This window comes from Eublepharis macularius, chromosome 6 (assembly GCF_028583425.1).
Source record: "Eublepharis macularius isolate TG4126 chromosome 6, MPM_Emac_v1.0, whole genome shotgun sequence".
Taxonomy (NCBI): domain Eukaryota; kingdom Metazoa; phylum Chordata; class Lepidosauria; order Squamata; family Eublepharidae; genus Eublepharis; species Eublepharis macularius.
Window position 1 is genome coordinate 115,226,391 of NC_072795.1, and position 22,770 is coordinate 115,249,160.

Genomic DNA, 22,770 nt, shown 5'->3' on the forward strand with positions numbered 1-22,770 from the left:
TAAACTTCCTTTTAAATCTCCCAAAGTTTAGTCTGAGCTTAGCCAAGGGACAGAGAGCCAGACCCTTTCCTCCCAAATGGGCAATTCAGAACATTGGGTTGGATTGAGACTAAATTGGCAATTTCCACCAGTGCCTCCTTGCCATTACAGAGCCCCTTACATTGTTCCTCAGAGTCCCATGTCCCTAAGGAGCAGCATTGCATCAAGAGATCAGTGGGCAGCAGTGTGTGTGAGGAGGGGAAGCAGGAAAGTTCTGTTATGCTGATGAAGCATTTAGTCTGGACTGAAACTTCTCTGTTTCCATGAGTCCTTTTTCACTGCTAAGGAACACACTCTTCCCCTCCCCGTCGCCTCTTCATAATTTCCTTATTGCAGGAATTCTTCAACTCAGAATTCTTGATACCAGGAGGGGAAAAAATGAATGACCTTTCCTTATCCTGATATATGTGATGTACAGATTTATCCTCCTGAATCCTCTTCAGGAAAAAAAAAAGACTGATAAATGAACCAGGCAATACACCTGAGTTTCTGGGTCCTAAAAAAGATAAAGTAGACGAGTATGGGCTAAATGTAATACTTTCATTTCTGAGAGGAAAACAAATATGGTAAGAAACAAAATGACACAGGCTTGGATCTAGGTTAAAATTACTGCGGATAAAAGGACTTCCATCCCTGCAAATGTTGCTACTTGGGGACGTCCCCCCAGAATTAGCTAAGGGAGGGAGTCAGAGGTCTGCTGTGGGAGGGGGAGAATCAGTGAAAATGTCCCCCTCCTGCAGGTGTGGAAGTTTTAGACAGGAACCAATGCTGACTGTTAAGCTATTACTAAACATTAAAAAATGTTTTCTTGCTTACAGTTTCGGTTTAGCTAACACTGGTGGTGGCTCTTTGGAAGGCGAGGTTGGCTCCTGTGTTTTCACCACCTGTCCATTGATCTTATCTGGGAAGCAGTTGGGTCGGATCTGATTCGTAGGCTGTCCTCCATCTTCTGATGACGATTCACTTCCTTTATCATCTTCTGGCAACTTAAAGTGCACATGTAGGCCTATCTTGGAACTTGACCGGGGCTCATTGTGGTTCACAAGAACCCCTTCCAGTTTAGGCTTTGAAGGCTGATCCACTGATGGAAGTGAAAGGAGAGGTGCAGAAGACGGGCATTCAGCAGCAACTTGATGTATTGAATTTATAGTGTGAAGAGCAGCATTACTATTCTGGTCCTCGGGTCCTGGAATAACCAGCATTACACCAGTACCTGTTACTCAGATATGCTAAACTGCACTGCATGGTCAACATGAATAGGAATCAGAGAGACCCGAAAGCTTCTAGCTCTAATACCCTTAAAATTGGGGTCAAGAGGTAACATGTATCAGTAGTGACTGGTAAGTAAGATTGGGAGCTTCTACAGAGACCTGGCCTTGACATTTGACTATGATTGCCAGATCTGGGTTGAGACATTTCTGGAGATTTGGAGGGTGGAGTCTAGGGATGGCAGGGTTTGGTGAGGGGAGAGACTTCATCAGGGTATAATGCTATAGAACCCACTCTCAGAAGCAGCCATTTTCTCCGAGGAAGCTGATCACTGTAGTTTGGAAATAATTTGTAATTCCAGCAATTCAATTATTGCTAAATTATTCTCACTTGTATTGTTAATGCTCTGTAATAATACGAAATGAACACAGACACAATACAACGAAATATAACCTTAATAACCATGATATTTTGAGGGATGTTTGGAATTTTTTCAGAGTATTTCAAAATTGTTATTATTTTTATTCCTTGATTTCTTATGGAACCCCTCATAATGTCCTGCAGAACCCACAGGTTCTATGGAAACCTGGTTGGGAAACACTCCTGTAGCTGCTGATATATATCTATGAATTTCTGAGTCCGTCATAGGACTCTTAAGTTTTTCAAATGTAAAAGAGCAACCAAATTGTATGTTAGCTAGCATAAGTAAAGCTTTCAGCAATGCATAACAGTCTGGAAGGGTTCAAGCAGTGAAAATTGGAGTGCTACTACTATATCCTTACTTTCATCTGTGAAAAGCTGGAGGGCATAGATCACTTACTGACCTGTCCATATTTATCAGTAAGGAGTGATTAAAATGCTCACTTACCCTTCACAGTTAGTTGAGCCATACTGGAGACTGTCCCATATTTATTGCTTGCTGTACATGTAAAACTTCCAGAATCTTCTGAAAACACTTCAGCAATAACCAACGTGCAAATCTCCTCTGAAAACCACCACCACAACAAAAAGAGAGAGCACATTTTACCTCACATCATTGAAGAAGCCATTAAAGAAGCATGCTCCATGACAGGAGTGTAGTAGACATGTAGCCAGTTATGAGGATTTTATCCTGTAATCTTCACAGCAAAAGGCACATAATCAAAATCCTCTCCAGAGCTGTCCTTATGCTGAGGAGAAATGTACTGGTTGCCTCAGGACAGGAGGCTAATTCTGAGAACTATTAACTGGAGTGAGTGACAGGCAGATCTGACTCAGTCTACTAGAAAGTTCTCCTCCAAAAGTCCCACTGAAATGAACTGTGCTTTTGAGAAGCTTCTATTTAGTTCAATGAAACTCATGCAGGAGAACTTCCTAAGGGTTGTACCCCTAAGGATTGTATCTCTTCAGTGGGTGAGCTGAAGAGAAGAGGCTGCTATGACAGCCAGCGTGGTGTAGTGGTTTGGCTAAAATTTCCAATCAACTATGAAACTCATTGGCTGACCACCAGTGTCTTTCATCCTGAGAGCCTGCCTCACAGCATATCTGTGATTGCTTCTGTACACCAGCAGAAGTGCACATACATTCTTCATCTGTGTTTGTTTAAAAGTGCAGCCCCCTTTTTCTCTTTGTACTTGTTGCTGGCCTATACCTATTAATTGGAATATATCCTCCAAATGTACCTATAGAATAGCAGATTTCCCCCCTCCTTCAATACTTCATCTAACCCTTTTGTAGACATACTTGACTATTATGTTTGAATCCTGTGGATTATATTTGTATAATACACACAAAAATACTTAAGTGCCATCCACTGAACAGTTAAACCTGCTTGAGAACCATGAGATTTCAACCTGCTCAGCTGCTTTGGACAGCAATCCGCGTGCTTGTGGTGGAAAGTAATGTATCCTCTCTCAGCACGTATGTCTCTCAGCATTTTGTGACAGGTGGCATTTGTTAGTCCTTACAGAACTAGCTTGCTCATGCCACATGGGTGAGAAGCCTTCTCACATATAAGCGTGCCTGATTTCATCAAATACATTTGGGAGGATTCACCAACCTACCAAGTCTGTGAATTCTAGAATAGGTCTCTGAAACAAACTGCGCTGTATGAAGTTCTTGTGCTGTTTACATTGGCTAAAGATTTTCTGCTACATTGGTAGTGAGGAAACTTGAAAATTCAAGAATTCTTAACAAGGCATTCTCAGATTTCAGAGGCAGAACACCTGAAATTATACTCTTGTGTCTCATTTGTGCAGTAGAGTGTGAGGACCGTGGCCTGAAGTCTGATACAATATTCTCCAACTGGCAAACTGGATAAAAATAGTACTGCCCTACGTTACCTAGTGTGCATTTGACCCAAAGCAAATAAGGGACTATTCTGTCAAGTTCATTCATTTGTAGCCCAGGAAACAGGGCTAGTTAGGTCTGGCCTTGGAGAGAGAGTGTCTGAGACCCCCCCCCCTTCTGCCACTTGTGAGCCTTCCCAATGCCTGCACTTCCAGCCATACACACTACCTACATACCCTATATACTACCTATATGACAGTGTATGCAGCTGAGAGTGTGGGTGGTGGGAGGGTGTGCAAGCAGGTAGAGAAAGGGCATGCAGATGGTCAGCAGGGTGGCATGCTGGTGATGGGGCAGTGGCAGCGGGCCTCACTGGAAGCCCTGAGCCTTAGCCACTGTCCCACCTTGGCGTATGCTGACCCTGGCCCTGCAGGGAAAAGAATAATTATCTCAGGTCTGAAATCAACTCTGAAATTATTTATTTACATTATTTATAGCCCACCTTTCTTGATTATTATTAGGAGCTAGATGGAGCATGCATATTCTATTCTGAAGTCACTTCATTGGCTATCCATCAGTTACTGGGCTCCATTCAAGATTTTGGCAATCACATACAAAGCTGTTCATGGGCCTCATATCCATGAGAGTAGGTCTCTCCCTATGCTCCACTATGTCAGCTTTGCTCATCTGAATAGGGTCTTCTGCAGAAACCATTCTGCAAATAGGTGAAATCAACAGCTGCCCTTATACACATTCTCTGTAGGGGCCCCCATCACATGGAATGGTCTGCCTGAAGATGCCAGGAAAGCTCCCACTCGCCTGGCTTTCTGCAAACCCTGCAAAACCAAATTACCCAGGAGAGATTTCTTAACCAGATAATAAGGCTATAATGGCTGAATCCACACTACTGTCGTTCTTGCAGCAGTTTTTCGCTTCCGCAGCGCTATTCCTTCATCTGTTCACACGCATCGTCTCTGAAGCCGTCATTAATTTGGCATGGCGTCGCCACAGCCCATTGCACTTTCGCCGCGGGTTATCTTTTGATGAATAACTGCCCTCCGTTGAATTCCGAGCCTCTCTTGACCTGCCTCCCAATTAAGGAGTAATTCTCCGCCTTTGTCCCCACCCCTTTTTTAAAAAAATAAAAGAGTACCGTGTCGATATGGTGACATCTCATCATATTAATCTCATTTTAAAAAGGCGGGCAGACCTCAAATATCAGAGGAACAATTTCATATGTTAATTCAATTTATATATTGGGGGGGGGCATCCACATGATACTGAAATCATGGCTCATGTTACGCCCTGACACGGACTGTGCCGACGAGTTAGGCACAGATGTTAATTTTCCAAAGACAAAAGGAAGCTCTGCTGTGGGATGCTCCTGTAGGTGATCGTGACCGCTCACCCATTCCTGGATGATTTCAGCCAGCATGCAGGCTGTGATGTTCCGAGCGCTCATTGTAAGTGTCTCGGGTGATTTTTTAAAATATATTATATTAATGGTGTCGTTGTACTATTGAACCAGGATGCTTACTCGTCAATATAGCGTCAATTTGTCCTTTAAAAAAAAAAAAACGTGGGGCCGTTCGGGTTTTTCCCGCCCCTTTACCCGTCTTTTTGAAAGGGGATGTGATCAACGGATTGCGCAGGAGAAGCGCTATTCAAAGGGTGATGTGGACAAACAAGTGAAGAACGCGCAATAACAGATGGAGCAATCATTGCACAAGAAAAGCGGGAGCTAAGGTAGTGTGGAATCGGCCAATGTAAGAAAATGGTTCAAAGAGATGCTTCGATGAAAGGACAATGACTGTAGACTATACTATTGTGCACTGTCTGTTACTGTTGTTTATTATGTCATGTCAAATTTCTTATGTTTTGTTGAAGCTCTGCATCAGATTTTGGCTTATTTTCAAATTTTTGCAATCTATACCTTATCGTATTGTTTAATGAATGCTTAATCATACTGAATTACACAGTATCCTTCCATTTCTTGACAAAATGAAAATATTCAGTTTGTGTTAACATGCTTTTCAAGGCCCCCCCAGATTAATTTGTATAGAATGTACATAACATTTATCATGTGCAATCAACAGAAATCAGTATATGCAGCAACATACCTCCTCCACACAGCACATAATTGCACATGAAACTACAAAACCCTCTGAACATTTATTTAACAAACTAGCCTTCCTACCTGGTTCAGCCATAGACCGGGGTTCTAAAGAAAAGAAAGAGAAAGTGGCTTAAACTGGTGCATCTTATAGCTTTCCAAAGTTCCTTTGGGAAATCATAGATCTGGGCTGGTTTACTACACAGTTTTTCCAGAGCAGACACAGCTTCTCTTGAGGGCTCCTAGATTTTGCTATATCAGTACAGGATATTCATAGCATTGATGGGAATTGTATTTAGCTTTTAGTGTAAAATATTAATCTCAAAGCTTGTTTACTTTTATTTCAGTAGAGAAACCCGATATTGAATAATCAAATTCAGATACCTGATCTCTGAACAGATAGTTGAGATTCTGATGTAGAGACTGAATGCAAAGTTCACTTCAGTACTAACTCTATCTGTTTCAGCTCTGGCATATTTGTGAACACAGTACAAAATTGTGCATATGGTATTCTGTGCAGCACCTCATGCATGGACTTCCATGCCAGATTATCCACAGCCTTCTGCAAGTGGCACTAGATATCTGGATTTAGTGTCCTACCACCCGTGTGGCAGCATTTCACGTTACTGCCACTTTTGCTGCAGGTGTGGTCCTGCCACTGCAAGCACATCCCATTCAGAGGTCAAAAAACTGACCCCAGAGAAGACACTATTCTCTCTGCTTTAGTCACTGTCACCTGCAATATGGAGACAATGATACTAACCTACTAGCGGAACTGTTATAAGGATGACTTGGTGAGCTCTTTGTCTGCTTGAAAAATGCAAAGCAGACATACTAAGGGCTGGAATGTTCTGGATTACGGTGAAAAACTATAAGACTGTGAATACGTTGGCTTACATTTACAACCAACATGTGGCAGAAATCACTATAATCTCATTGAGGTTTTCAGACATATGTCTGTAACAGATGCAAAACGTACTTTTCTGTAATATTCTGAAGTCTGGAGAGTCTTCTATCAATGTCCCTTCTCTGTACCACTCAACCTTTGGAGAAGGGGCTCCTTTCACGCGACATTCAAACACAACCAGTTGACCCTCCGAGGCTGATAGGTTCTGTAACATCTAGAAGAGACAGACCATAGTGGGGATTTCAGGCGTTTACAATCAAAGCTCTCTCTCTCTCTCTTTCTCCCTTCACAGAGTTCTCTATATAGTAACCATAAGAAGTTTTAAAAGACTGCTGCAGAAAGAGGAAACGCTCTTGATTTCAATGGATTTAGAAGGGTGTTAAACATGCTTAGGATGGCACTGTAAATATGCTGGAGACTTAATTTACTTTATAAAGCAGAAATTGCCAACGATTTGCAAAATTACATGCTTAAAAATTGCTGATATGGTTCTACTTATGGCAAATGCCCATCAAAATCAAGTTTGGTTGTATGGTTTTCAGAAAGATAGTTTATTATTGGGCAAACAGCCAGGTGGCAATTATGGGTCCCGCTATAACATCATAATTTTTTAAAAAGATAAAATCAAATTACCTTTGTAAACACCGGTGCAGCTATGATAGGTCTCCCGTCTAGCCCTTGTAAATAGTTTGTGGGGCTTTGACTCTGGAAATTGGAAAGCAAAAATTAAGATATAGAAATACAGCAGCCGTTAAATGATGCGTATGGGAAACACCAGGCTGACTGTGATGGGAATGTTTTTGCTTTCAAAGAACAAAATCCATTCTGGCGTCTGTATGGAAATATTACATTGGAAAGCAAAATTGGCATGGACTTTACAGAGAAAATCAGTGGGTAGGGTACTAAAATCTCATGTGGAATCCCAGCTGAATTCCGTGAACTTTCTCTTGAGGACACTACATCAGAACCAGCCCACACCACTCCAAGCACTTTAAATGGAACCTCTGGAGAAATAAAAAGACTTAAATGTGAGAAACTTCTAAAGCTATTAAATTGCTCTTTTTTTTAATGGTTACTTTTTCACAGAACAAGTTGGTAATGGGTTTGATATACCTCATTGTTTCACTGTCTTCATCCAGTGAATTCCTCCAAGGAGGTATTAACATTTACTTATTTTGCCAGCAAAGACAAACCAAAGCAAATAACAAGAACAACAACCATAGTGATTATAAACCGCTCTTCTAGACAGATTAGTGCCTCACCCAGAGCGGCAAACAAGTTAGTGTTATTGTTATCCCCACAATGCAGCTGGGGAGCTGGAGCTGAGAGGAGTGACTTACCCAAGGCCACCTACTGAGCTCATGGCAGGAATGGGATTTGAACCAGTAGAGTGCTGATTTGCAGCTGAACCACTTAACCTCTGTGCTACAGCAGCAGGAAATTTATACCCTTCTTCCTATAGCCCATCCAACTTAGTTCATTTAAGTTTAGTGGAGATCATTTGGAAACTGTTAGGAACTGAATATTGTGAAATTTCTGCCATTGCTTCTTTCTGTGTCTCATAGATAATGCCATAAATCCATTAAAATTGCATTAGGGCTTTTAGTTGCTAGAAATCTCTATGAATAATTTTTCATGAAGGACTTTTACTTGAATGCCAACTTTAGGACTTACGTTTTGTGAACGTCTATATGCTTGTAACTTGTAAGCCACCTTGAGCCATGGGGAAAGGTGGGATATAAATGTTTTAATAAAATACATACATGCATACACAGACGTGCATAGTTATATGAGATGTAGTGCTCTGCCACAGGGGTATCATTGTATCTTTAAACCTAATCTGCAGGATAGGACCCAATTTTTTAAAACCATGTAAATCCATCTTTCTCCTTCTTTCAGGCGTCTGCAATGGGTCGTGAACTGGGGGCCTCAAAGATGGTATCATGTAAGCAGGGCTGGTTCCAGGTTCTGGGGGACCCTGGGCAGTAAGTGCTCAGGGCCCCTCCATGCCCACTACTAGACTCCCCTTCATGCCCTCCCCACCCATGTGCCCCGCCTGCTTGTCCATCCTTCCTTTGCCCACTTGCAAGCTCTCCCGCCATTTGCACTCACAGCTGCCCACACTGCCTGGATGGCCTTTCCCTGACGGTACTGGGTGGTGGGTGCAGCTAGGCGTTCCACTGCCATGGCCACCCGGAATGCTGATGCTTTGTGCACCACCCAGCATTCAGCCCTTTTCCGGCAGCATTAGGCAGCATATATGTCAAAGCCCTCACAAACAGGCTGTGGAAGGGTGTAAGTGCAGGAATCAGAAAAGATGCCTGAGTAGGGAGTCAGCAACAGTGGGCCCCACCAGAAGCTACAGGCCTTGGCAGCTGCCCCGCCCTGCCATATGCTGATGCCTGGGTGAAGATTCAGCTTCGGCTAAAGAACAGAAACGCAGGGAAACCAGGGTAGGTACAAAAACCTACCCTGTACCGGTCAGACACCACATGTCTGATGATATATCTTGTCCTTTATAAAACCTCTAAGTGAGCCTTGTTTACCGGTTTGAACAGGAGATCTGCTCTTATGTTAGATCCACCCAGCTTTTTCAGTCAGTTTCACTCAATACCCTTTCTTGCTACAGGTGCTACTCCACATGCCTTTTGTCCAAGCAGGTGACCTCCCGCATAACCTTTTTGGTGCACTTCCTCCCTTTTTCATCAGTGGAAAGGTTGGTTGTATCCAACCATATAGACTGTCTTCACCTTCTTTCTATAGTATATTTTGACTGGCCCTTCTGTCAGATGCTCAGGAAGGATACAGGTCTTCTCTCTCCCCTTCTTCTTCTCTGACTTTCTCCTACTTTCTCTTCCTTTCAGAAAGCCCTACTCCCCACAGCAACAAAAAGATAATTGTGGTGGTGACCCTGGAAGATTAATTCCTTATGATACTTTGTAAAGCTACGTCCTATACAGGTTAGTGGTCCTTTCCCTTGGATGATGCATACTGTTCATTCATATGTCTTACATGGTGGACAGGTATTGGCACAGGATGTACCACAGAAGGTTTGGATGTTTCTTGATGTGAGGTTGTGGCATTAACTGGAGATGGTTGCACATTTGAAGAGACATTGGTTGGGTTTTGATACCTGGGGAAAATTAGAAAAAGGATTTACACAGAAATCACCTTCCCTTTGACAAAATATTCCCATAAACCACATAATAGTTCAATACTATATCATTATGATCTTGAATCACATGTAGATCTGAAAATAGATACAGTATCTGAAACACAGATTGAACAAGTCTGCCAGTTTCAATTTAATTTAATTTTGTTTGAGGACTGGATTGGCAGAAACCTGGTTTTAGAAGAGCTTCTAGGCACAAATCCTTATGTGATATGGCTACTGACCTCTGTGTAAAACTGGTAAATCTGAATCAGGGTCATTGGATAGGTGGCTTTTTGCTTTTCACCTGAAGTCCTATTCATTTGTCCATCTAGGTACAAGTGAATGAATTGGAGAGGGTAATTAGGGCATTGCCCTGATCTGGATGGCCCAGGCTAGCCTGATCTCATCAGATCTCAAAAGTTAAGTAGGATCAGTGCTAGAGTACTTGGATGGGAGACCACCAAGGAAGAACAGGGCTGCTATGCAGAGGAAGGCAATGACAAACCACCTCTGCTCCTCACTTTCTTTGAAATCCCCTTCAAGTTGTTCACGACTTGATGGCACACACAGACACACAATTGGGGCATGCTCTTCAATGTCACTTGATCACTGCACATTCAAGGGTCCCATGTCGAAGGTGGCTGCTTACCCAGAAGCTAGGAACTGAAATAGGAGTTTGGTTGTATGTGCTAAGGCTCAATGCAGACGGAGCTCAGGGTTGGTACACCTTTTGGGGAGCCAGATTGGTGTGTGTAGCATGGGATGCTCTCACCCATCTGTGCTGCTACTGCCAAGGTACAAGGTGGGCTACAGAGGCACTACCACAAGGTGGGCTACAGAGAACCATGAAAATCTGGAACCATCCTGACCTGGTGGTGACAGCACAAGAGGACAGCACTTGGTGCGGCAAAATACCTCTTGCTGCCCCAGAGGGACACTTGAATACATGGAAATTAGGAGTGGGTCAAGGGAACATGATCTTGAGTGTCCCCCTCCCAACATTCACCAAACACCTGAACAGGCAATTAATTTAATCTTTTGCCGTATAATCTCCGCAGATTCTGAGAATGGCAAACTGTCGATGAGCAGCTGCAGAGAGGCAGCTACAAATAGACATTTAGAATTAAAACAAATGTTAATTAAAAGAGACAGGGGAAATTTTAAATTTTCCTTCTTAAACCAGATCCATAGATGCCATTGCCTAGGAAAATCATACATGTTATAAAGTGGCATAGAAATATTGTAAATAAATAAAGAAAACCTCCTTGGCTGAGCCATTCTTACAATGGAGATGGGGTGGGGGAAGCCAAGCCTGCAGCGAGTAGACATAATGGAAGCAGGGCTTCTTGTTTGCAAATACAATACTTGTCACAGTTTTTGGCAGACACAGGATTCATTTATTTAAATATAGAACGTTAAGTTTCAGTTGGGAACAGCTGAGTGTTCAGCAACAAGAGAGGAAAACCCTTGGTAATTTGCACCCAATATATCATGATGCTTTGCTTGGAGGGCATCTAACTAGTTACTGAAGAATTGCTTTAGTAAAAAACACAGATCTATAGTTCAAAACTGTTCCCACCCACCCCCATTGCTTGAACACAACTCTTATTCACTTCAACAATGTTTGTGTAGGAAGAATTCCCCTGGGGAAGCGAGGAAGTGTAGAAGGCCTTAAACCGTAGAACCATGAAAACCTTTTCAGGGAACCTGAAGATAATAATAAAGTCTGCTGTCGCCTTTGAATTCAAACCTCAGTCACCAGTTTAGGCATATCTATAACCCCGCTGTAGGTCACATTTTATACCAGTCATGGTTTCCAGAAATGCTACAGGGAGGGAACTGTAGCTTGAAGAGATTTCTAAGAATTCTATTATAGAACCTTAGCTCTGTTTGCTGAACTAAAACTCTCTGGGGGAGGAAATAACTGTTTTAACATCTGTAGTGTAGATGTAATCATAGTGGCTGTTTTTACATGTTCTTTCACATGTCTGCCTCTCCCTGTATGTTCCCCGGAGACTGCTTTGATCAGCGGATAAATGTTTACTGGTGGTCCCCGGCCCTAAGGAAGCCCGCCTCACTTCAACCAGGGCCAGGGCCTTTTCAGTCCTGGCCCCAGCCCGGTAGAACGCTCTGTCAATGGAGACCTGGGCCCAGTGGGACATATTATCATTCCGCTGGGCCTGTAAGACAGAGCTGTTCCGCCAGGCGTTTAGTGGTTGAAGGGGGTGGTGCCATGTCGGCCTCCCACCTTTGGGGTGGGGAGGTTCTCCCCACCATTGCACCTTAATATATTTGGTTAATTTATTTATTATTGTTTATTGTATGTTGATTTTAGAATTATTGTTTTCTTGTTTTTATTGATTTTATCTGTTGTTCACCGCCCAGGGCCCCTGAGGATGGGTGGTTTATAAATCGAAATAATAATAATTATTATGATTATTATTGTAGCACCATGGTGTTGCAATTGTTCCACTATACACACAGCTGTACACACATCCTAATAATCCACCTGTGAAAACTCATCATCGTCCCGTAATCGTTGCGCTTTCCTCAAGAATGCAGATTTCCCCTTTATTCTACTGTGTAACGCTTCTTTAGCGTTTTTTCCGCCTACAAGGCTTGGAAACGCTTCTCCAGAGGCCTCCCACTCAACCCCTCCTCCTTTTTTGTTTTCTGCACCCTAGGAAGAGATTTTCCCGCTCACAACCAGGAATCCCACAAGCCTTTCTGGGCTCCTGGCAGGATCTTAGTTCCTGTTTTTTTTAAAAAGGCAAAATGGGCAGGAAGGTGCTTTCATCAGCTGTGACACGAGCTCATTCACTGCCCACAATGGCACTTTTTCTGCAGAATGTGAACTTCTGGAAGTGCAAAGAAGCGGCACAAGTCAAGGCAATGTGATTGGTGCGTCGTGATAGCGGGATCACAACTAGTGGAATCATAGCACAAAATGAGCGGAAAATTTAGGATGTGAAAACGGCCAGTGTCTTTCCACTGAGTTTGGCTGAGGACCTGTCTACATGATATATTGTTCCTGGGCCTATTCCTGAGTTCTGCAAAGCAGATGTGCACTGGGAGTTCCCAGGTGAAATTTTGTTCCCAGATGCACACGAGCCCAATCAGGATCAGGAGGACTATGGCATGTGAGAAGAAGGAGCTTAATTCTTCCCCCCATCCGGCACCATTTCCCTCACCTGCAATAGTTTCTGGAGTCACCACTTGCTGTATTGGGGAAAAGTTGTGTGTAATCTATCAGTATACACGGAAGCCTCTCTCCCTGCATGCCATAGCCCTGATCCATATCAGGCCCTTATGTGTCTGGGTAAGGGCCCCGTGGTGTGCAGAGTGGCAAGTGGCAGTACTGCAGCCCAAGCTCTGCTCGCGACCTGAGTTCGATCCTGGCGGACCTGCTCGCAACCTGAGTTCGATCCTGGACGTCGTGATGCGACGTCCCCCCATGGGTCAGTAATGACTCAGTGCTTGCACAGGGTCATGACTCAGTACTTGCACCTCTACCTTTATATGTCTGGGAATCAAGTTTCACCTTGGAACTGCCAGTGCATGTTTGATTCACAGTACAGAGAACTGATCTGAGGATGGACCCAGGAACAATATATCATCTAGACCCTCAGTAAATACAAATCAGTTTCTCATTTGTTGCATAAAATTTGCACAACTTCCCTCTTTGTAGAGTGTGGGATTCTCCCAGCACCAAAAGACCAACCAACATCAGAGTTCAGCATGGTTGGGCAGCTTCTGGAGTCACAAGAGAGATTACCATGGAATCCAACGCCTGTGGTAATTTTTAAAAAGCTGCACTTCATTGCTTTCCAGTGCGCCTCTCCCAGCAGAAATGGGAGATTACCCTGAAGTAGGAATTTAGAGGCATTTCTCATTTTAAGCTGGGAGGGAAAGAGTATGACTCTTTCATGATCCTTTAAGCCCTACTGCTGCTGCTGACAGAAGGTGAAGGGATGTGAACAGGCTACATGGTGCTCTCTACATGCGGAGGGAAAGAGGGTCTCTATAAGGGTGAACATATGTGTGTGTGAGAAGGCAACCACTCAAGGGCATTTCCCCCCAGAGCCTTCTAAAACTGAAGCTCAAGCCACTGAAAGAGATGTATTCCTGACTGTTCTCACCTCTTTCCACTGAGGGCCAAGCTAGAAGTGACATGTATTCTTCCCTGTTCACTTGCGCTTCACTTGCACTCCACACTTCTAGCTTGGCCCATAGAAGATCAAATACAATACACTAGACCTGTACTATAGAGAGGGAAATATTTGATGGGCAGTTTAGATTTCCATTCATACACTTACTGATTCATTTCTTCTTTGCCGGTGTCACTTTCAGATTCAGAAGATGAGGCCCCTGTCAAAAGCCAGAAGTCACTTTAATGTGGGCCTGTTTTTTAATTGCTTGAAACCAAGAGACTTAGAATGGATTGCACAATATCTGCATAAGATTGCATAGTAAAGCATTTTAAACTTCTAAATGCCATCAATATACCCAGGGCTTTTTTTCTGGGAAAAGAGGTGGTAGAACTCAGTGGGTTGCCCTCGGAGAAAATGGTCACATGGCTGGTGGCCCCCCTCCTGATCTCCAGACAGAGGTGAGTTTAGATTGCCCTCTGCACCGCTCAGTGGCGCAGAGGGAAATCTCAACTCCCTTCTGTCTGGAGATCAGGGTGCAGGGCCACCAGCCATGTGACCATTTTCAAGAGGTTCCGGAACTCCGTTCCACCGCGTTCCAGCTGAAAAAAAGCCCTGAATATACCAAATAGTAAACTTTTATATCCTAAATTATACATTGCAGGCTGTTAATGTCACATGTCCAGGTTTGAGAAGAAGGAAAATATTGCACATACGATACAAAACTGAATGGTTCAAGAGAGCTTTTTTCTCAGATAGGAGTGCTGCACTGTAAGGTAGTGGTCTCAAAGAGATACATCAGTAAAGAGTCAGAGACCATAAACTACTACTATGTGCTACTATGTATAATATATGTTGCTTTAAGTATGATCCAACTGGGTAGTTCTATGTTGCTTAATATATCAGTGTTAGAATTGCTAATACTCTGTTTCAGCATTTCTTCAAAAATGTGTATTGGATTTCTGCTGCTTTTAAATCTTTTCAAAATTGCATTTATATACCTTAATACATTGTTTATTGAAATGTCCTTGAAACTGACGGTACTAATTCACACTGTGTAATCCACCTTGAATCTCAGCGAGAAAGGCAGACTATAAATGATATAAATTTCAATTCCCCCCCCCCCCAATTTTCATTTTAAAAATCCAAAATAACAAAAAAATCCCAACCCACATTTCCCCCCTGTGGCTTTAAAATGTCCAGAAATCATACCAATCTAGGTGGATGATACAAGTTTTGTTGAAGAAATAAGTTGAAGGACCTGGACCTATCAAAGAAAGAATGGTTTTGTGTTCCACTATACTCTCTGGTTGCCAGCGTCCTTTTAGATCAATCCAGCTGTATAAAACCATGTAAAGAGCAGAACTGTTTATGGTTTTTATTATCGTTGTTTATTTATAGTCCACCTTTCTCACTGAGATCCAAGGCAGATTACATACTGCAAGTGATCAATAGCCAGGATATTCACAGCAAAAATACAATACGTTCAACAGTTTGGACATTCAATGAAAACAGATACAATAGGGTAGGGTAGGTGCAAATGTGAAAACTACATAAAGTCAAACATAGAGATATGCCTGGCAGGAGCATATCTACATCAGCGTATACTCAATAGCCTAGTCTATAATACCTATTTCTTACCAAGGTATAACTTTGAGCTATTTCTTATGACACATATCTCTAATCTGAGTAGAAAACCCTCCTGAATAATTCAGTCTTGCATAGTTTGCAGAAAGCTAAGGGAGTGGGAGCTTTCCTGGCCTCCTCAGGCAGGCCATTCCACAAGTGTGGGCTACTATGCAGAAAATGCATGTATGGGCAGCTGTGGCAGAACATAGAGAGAGAGGCAATTTTGCAGATACAAGGGGCCTAAGCCATAAAGGGCTTTGAATTTATTTTTGTTCCAGAAAGTTTCAACCTTACCTTCTACATAAATTTCTGCAGAAGTTGAGTCTGTTCCATAAATATTAGAAGCAAAGCACGAATAGCGCCCAGTGTCTTCTTCAAAAGCTTCAACAATGATCAGTGAATGCAGGTCTCCTGACTGGATGATGTGAATATCTGGTGAGTTTTCAAGCTCTTTCCCTTCACAGTACCACCTGAAAAGCAAGAATGCCATTTGTCACATGATGAACAAATTGACAACCTGCAACAGTAAAGCAGCTGTCCAATTGCATTGAGCAAACGAAACTATGAGTCTCTCTACTCGAGATGCCTTGGCAAGTGTTTGTCAAGGGTATGGAGATGCACTGTTAGCCGGGAAGCATAGTTTAAAAAGATAGAGCAGGCAAAGATTGCTGCACAGAGGGTTTGTTAATTTCATCTTTGCCTCCCTGAAGGCTCTGTCAATTTCACCTTTTCAGTCTAAAACTCCGTGGGATTGCAACCAGATGGCAGCAAGGAATGGAAATGGGCTGCAGCTGCCTTCTAGAACCGGGCTTGGACCTGGAGAGATAATGATGGGCTGAATTTTCCCTTCTGGCATTTTACAGCTTCTTCACACAGCTCCCGTGTATAGCAAAGCTGCAGGCTCTGTCTTTTCAAACTACCCTTCCCAGCTACCATTGCATTTCTCGACACATGTTCTTCACGTGTCACTGTCTCATGTAGAGAGACTCTATATAACATGGCAAATATAATTTTCTTTAATTATAAACAATAATAGGCTACAGTTTGTACAGAGTATTTAAACTTATTAGCTAATTAGAAAAATTAAATAATGAGGAAAGAGCCTATATGGAGCAAGGGAGAGAGACGGATTGTGCTTTGTCTTCCACTTCAGCTTCGTACACCTTGCTAATACTACTATTGTTTATATTCAGTGTTACTCTCTCTGCATATACAAAAATGTATGAGAAGCAGTTTAAAAACTGTGGCTGCACTTTGGCCACTTCTGATGTAATATTTTGCAACTATTGATGACTTCTTGAGTGATTCCCACAGATATTTACATATGAACATATTTCATAATTATCTATATAATTTGTTCAAAAAACTTTCCTGGCTCTCAGTAATAATTCCAAAACCACCATATAGAAACAAAATTTTTCATCCATTTTCAAGCCATCTTTGCAGTCATGAGGACTAATAACTTGTGTGTGCATGCACATTCGTATGTTTGTGACATATGAGGTATGTGTTTGAAATATTGATTTTTGTGGGCCAATACAAAATTTCTTCATGGGAGTGGAATCATCAGAATACACAGCCCTTGATGATGATGATGACGACAACGACAACAACAACAACAACAACATTCGATTTATATACCGCACTTCAGGACAACTTAATGCCCTCTCAGAGCAGTTTACAAAGTATATTATTATTATCCCCACAACAAAACACCCTGTGAGGTGGATGGGGCTGAGAGAGCTCTGAGAGAGCTGTGACTAGCCCAAGGTCACCTGCTGGCTTCAAGTGGAAGAGTGGAGAATCAAACCTGGCTCTCCAGATTACAGTCCCACGCTCTTAACCACTACACCAAACTACCTGTTGTGTTCAGGCCAAATTATTCCTGGATTTCTTTAAATTAGGTTATTCTTTGGAGAAGCTCCTTGAGAGTTAGAAGTTGTTGTAAAACAAGGAAGGTAACAAATGCTTTAAAATTTGGGTACTTTTTTTAAAAAATGCATTTAACGAAGAAGAAAATCAGCAGTGCCTCCCTAAGCAAGTTTACTTGGAATCCTATTCAGGTCTATTCAATGGATCCTATTCCCAGGAAAAAAAAATTAGGATTGTTCTGTAAGGTAGCATGAGAAAAGGGTAAGATTTGTTTAAAGTGCTAAGAGCTTTTAGACTACAGGCAAATCAGTGCCCTACAGTGAAATGGAGATGAAGAAAAACAACGCAGAACATTCCTGTTAAGAAATGCAAGCCAAAACAGGATGATAGAAGGAAGAGAGAAATGCCAGCCAAGGCCAGCATGAAATATAACCAGATAGGGTTGTCATTAAAAGCCTTTCCCTGTTCTCCCAACAACTATTTCCATTTATTACATGATATGATGCTAATAGTGCTGGAATTTTAAAGAAAGGACGTATCCTGGACTAGACTTATTTCATGCTCTTTGAGCATCTCCAGTATGACGAGTCTCATTTTCCCGGGCTTTCTGCTTGCAGGTTGATATTTTAAACAACAAATGCAGGAAAAGCATTTAATAACCCTGCACAAATACTAACTCCACAGTACCTTTTCCTTTCCTTTCCTTTTATTCCCTTAGAAACTCCTTGATTCATAAATCTTGAGCAGCTTTTTGGATGCAAGGGCTAAAAGGACTGAGACATATTTTGCAATTTAGGACCCTTATTGCTAAGCAAAAGACCCAGGGTTTCTGGAGTATAAGGAGATGGTTGGTTAATTAAGGGTACTCCACAGTACCACTATGTGTACAGTTATCACTAGCAGGATGAATCTTTTTGCAGATAAAGCCTTTCTCACAATCCCCTTCCCCACCAAGATTACATCTTTGGGGAGGGGCTGTAGCTCAGTGGTGAAACATCTGCTTTGCATACAGTTGGACCTAGGTTCATTTCTGGGCATCTCTAGTTAAGAGATCAGCTATCACGTGATATGGAAGACCTCCACCTGAGACCCTGGAGAGCTGTTGCTGGTATGAGTAGACCACACTGACCTTGTGGTCTCATGTGTACACAAGAGTCTAAGCCTAAGTACACGTAACTGGAAAGCACATCCCTCTTTATTCTTGTCTCCACCTCCTTCTTGTCCTTTGATTGGCGCTCTTATGGTCCATCAGATTACAACCTCCTTTGGGCACAGACCTATCTTCTTTTATTCTGTACACCACCTTAAGTGATGTCATTGTGCCAAGCAGCATACACACGCTCACTCTTCACAGGGGCTCAGATTGGCCTCTGTGAAGTGCAGGAGCTTGCCCGCCAGCAGGTGTGATGACATCACTTCCAGAAGTGATGTCATCATGCCTGCTAGTGGAGCATGTGAGAGCAAAGTGCACGAGCAAGAAAGACATTCCTGGTAAGTGCCAAGTCCCCCTCTCTCGCCAGGAGGTTAAGGAAACCTGGCAACCCTAGGTGGAGCCAACTACAAAATGGCTGCCACAAGAGGCGGAGCCAAACACAAAATATCAAGGGGTGAGGTTATTCATAACTCTAATAGTAACTCTTCAACATTTCAGGCAGAAGCTCTGTTTAACAATATGTCTTTTTGAAATGAACATAATGTTTAAAAAAAAAGTCTTGCATACACACACAATTTACATTCAGTCACATAGTGAAGAACCTTGTACTATAGTGGCAGTTGCTGCTGAAGCATCTTTAAAAATCTGCACAGCCAATCAGATCTCCAGTCAAAGTCCCACCTGGCCCTGACCTAGAGTTGCCAAATCCCTATACCCTCTTAGTGGGAGGGGGAACCCTCACTGGGACATGATGTCATTGGGCAAGCGGTAGGCATGCTCCTGCGCCTCACAGAGGGCCATTCAGTCCATCCATGGAGAAATCAGGGTTTCCTGCTCACTGAAGGGTGAGCAGAGAGATATCTTCTGACGCATGTTAATGTATCTCTTTAGTTGCCTGCACAGCTCATTACTTTTCTCAATAAATAACAGAAGTATAATCAAGTATGCAAGCTAAGAAATACATGAAAATTGATAGACTGTATAATTTATACCAGATACAGGTAAGTTTTTCTTGCCTCAGAATTTAAAATATCTTAATGTAGAATTTTGAATTTTGAGAAGACAACCATACATTATGGAGGATTGCATGACCCAATGTATGTATTCTTAGAAATAAGTCCTGCTGAATCATTTACTCCCAAGTAAGGGTGCAAAGGAGTGTCACCACAAATGTAGGAGGACAATGGACTGACTTTTTAAAATTTCCTGTGCTCTCTTCATTTCATGGTCATTCATGCCCATTTGCAGTTTTTAAAAATGCAAAACCGTGGCTGTTTCCACACGTCCTTAAAGGGATGGCCCACTCACCAAACAGTGGTCGCTTTTTGTCTTTACTCCAGACATTTCCATTTTCAAAACAGTCGCAGACTGTTTGGCTTCCGTTTTTTTGGCACCTTTTCAGGGACCACAGGAAAGTGCGTTCCCTGAAAAGGTGCTGAAAAAATGGAAGCCAAACAGCCTGCAACTGTTTTGAAAATGGAGATGTCTGGAGTGAAGGGGAAAAGCCGCCAGTATTCGATGAGTAGGCTGTCATTTAAGGACATGTAGAAAAAGCCCATGCTTCTCCTGTTTTTCTGCTAACTGTAAAAAAATGGACATAGAAATCTATGATATTATTTAAACTAATTTCAGAATAATGTAATATATTTCCATGCAAATCATGATGGGCATTTTATTATATTATACATTGCAAACATACAGTTCTGGCTACAAAGGGTTTATTGCACATTGAGACACATGGCGAAGCCACAGACACAGCTAAAGCATCAATACTCTCTGTTCTTGAAACAGAATTCCTGCCACGGATTGCTTTGACAATTTTTGGATTCCATTTCTGGATCTCCACGACCCAATTCATTCTGCCAGCTTGTATAAAGATGCATTAAAAAAATAACTAAAACATTGCCAGATGTACAGGAGGGGAGAATTTCATAGCCATTGTGAAATAGCTTTTAGAGTATTTTGACCATATTTAGAATATAAGAAACCATTTGGAATCAATAGAGAGATGAAGAGTTATCATTAGCTAATCTTTTTTAAAACGAACAGCTTTGATTACAGCTCAAACAATTTGTGTTATGATTGTGCAAAAGATTGTTGGAAGAGCGCCTGCATTTCTAAATCGTGAACAATATTCTATATATGAACATATAAAGCCATTTGATACTAAGCAAGACCACCCATCTATGACAGTATAATCTAATACTCCTAGTAGCCACAGATTTTCAAGTATCAGGGAGAGATTTCAGAACTTGGATCTTCTGCTTATAAAGTAGGCGCTGTATGCACATCCCCCAAATCATTTATATCAAAAAATTTTGGAGTTATTTCTATAAGCAAAATTACTTTGAAAGTATTTTATACATTACTTCTAGTTGTAAAGGATAAAAACTAATGTATTTTGGTGTTACAGCATATTTGTAACCAACTTTCTTGTTATTACACAGCATTACCTTCTGTATTTAATGTTTAACATTTGTTGTTTATTGATGTTTATTATTATTTTAAATACATAAATACAAAAGTTAAAAAAAAATAAAGTAGGCACTGTACCGAGTATTGGTGTAATATAGCTTAATTGAAAGACATCAAATAGAACTTGCAGGGAACTCTTCTATCTTGATGGAGATTATGGCAGTAATCCTATAGGTAAGGAAGTCTCACTGTACTCAGTGGGGTTAATTTATTTATTTATTTATTTATTTATTTATTTGCATTTGTACCCCGCTCTCCCTGCATGCAGACTCAGAGCGGCAAACAACAATCAAATACATTAAAATCCCTTATATATAAATTGCATTAAAACCATACATTACATTATATTAGTACCAAAAATCATAGTAGATCATACAAATCAGTGCAAGAGGCAACACTTGTGCTACTTGTGCCACCCTAAGCAGTGCTATTTCCAACTCCATCGAAGTCAATGGGCTTCGAAGAGTATGACTTAGGATGGCACTCTCAAATTTCTTACTCGTACCATCTCTCTCAGTGGCCTCAGAACAGAAGATGGTGAATACCACTCTGGTTACTTTCATAGCTGTACTAGTTTATTTTGCCCCTGCTTACTTTTGAGTAAGACTTTGGGACTGATCTCTGAATGTGAAGATCTGAATTCTCAAACAAAGCAAGATTAGAATGTGCTTCTCTTTGTTACTCCTCTGCATATGTCAGAGTGTTCTCATAGGAAACCCATGACAAATAGCCTGTTTATAGAGTTTCAAATCCTCTTGACTCTTACTGGATTGTGGCGTGTTGCCAAGCCAAAGTAAAATTAATCTAACAGAGGTGAGCGAAGTAGTTTGGAAAAAATGTAGGCATCTCTGAGTAGAGGTGGCAAATATGGGCCACTTACAACCAATGGAGGAAATGTATAAGATCCCAAGATCAGGCTTACTAGGTTACACTTATAGTCTGTCTAGCATGATATTCTGTCTCATTGGGCCAGCTCTGACGTAGTTTGTTGCATTCATGGGAAGCCTCCTGGAATGATTCGTATGGAAAGTACTTCAGCAGAATATCATCCATGTAATTTGCTCATATAGCCAGTTAATGTGATGGAAGGCTGAATCCTAGTATAAAACAAGCTCCAGGTCACAAGAAGGCAACCCTTTAGGATTCCAAACCCACAGCCAGAAATGCTAAGGAGAGGGCATAACCACATACTGAGGAGGTCCCCAGGTCCCCATCATTCCAAACTCTGAGAACCATTGGGTGGATAGCATATCCAGTGATTTCACAGGGTGGGACCTATTGATTCCACCTTGACTAGTAGTACTTCCATACACGACTAGGTGTTGTATGATATGGTATCTATGGATATACAAACAGTCCTGTGGCTTTGAAAAGATAGGTTATGAAAAATAATTCAATATGTGCTCACACTAAAATGTAGATTGTTGCCTCCCATCTCTGATTTACATGTGCAGTAGTTACCACAGAAGCAGGCATGCACAGAAGAGTTAAAAGAAGCCATCATAGGCTAGATGGTGGTGCTCAGTTTCAGCCTGCTTCCTGAAAATGAGCCCTCAAAACTGAGATTTCAGCCTGATAATGAGCTCCAAAATCTCAGGCAGGGTTGTCAGGTCCTCTTACATTCCCAGTGGGGCGCAATGATGTCACTTCTGGAAGTGACACCACCATGCCCTCCCCCTCCCCCTTCAGTCTAGCATTAGAGACTCCCACCCTTCACAGGGGCCAATTTGTGAGGGTTGCGGCCAATGGGAGCATGCCCACTGTGTGCTGACCTGGGAAATGTTTTGTCTCCTGGGCCCATTC

At 42.0% G+C, this 22,770-nt stretch overlaps 1 protein-coding gene across 2 annotated transcripts in view; it reads right to left on the reverse strand.

Annotated features, from left to right (window-relative positions):
- MYPN (myopalladin) overlaps nt 1-22,770 on the reverse strand; it is a 102,083-nt gene that overhangs the window by 24,318 nt on the left and 54,995 nt on the right. For both annotated transcript variants that reach the window (XM_054983452.1, XM_054983451.1), the window contains exons 3-10: nt 15,762-15,937; nt 14,007-14,058; nt 9,549-9,669; nt 7,170-7,241; nt 6,609-6,750; nt 5,714-5,737; nt 2,117-2,233; nt 856-1,225 (exon numbers count right to left, since the gene is read on the reverse strand). In XM_054983452.1, the coding sequence (XP_054839427.1) occupies nt 856-1,225; nt 2,117-2,233; nt 5,714-5,737; nt 6,609-6,750; nt 7,170-7,241; nt 9,549-9,669; nt 14,007-14,058; nt 15,762-15,937 (1,074 nt within the window). The remainder of the gene's footprint in view (nt 1-855; nt 1,226-2,116; nt 2,234-5,713; nt 5,738-6,608; nt 6,751-7,169; nt 7,242-9,548; nt 9,670-14,006; nt 14,059-15,761; nt 15,938-22,770) is intronic.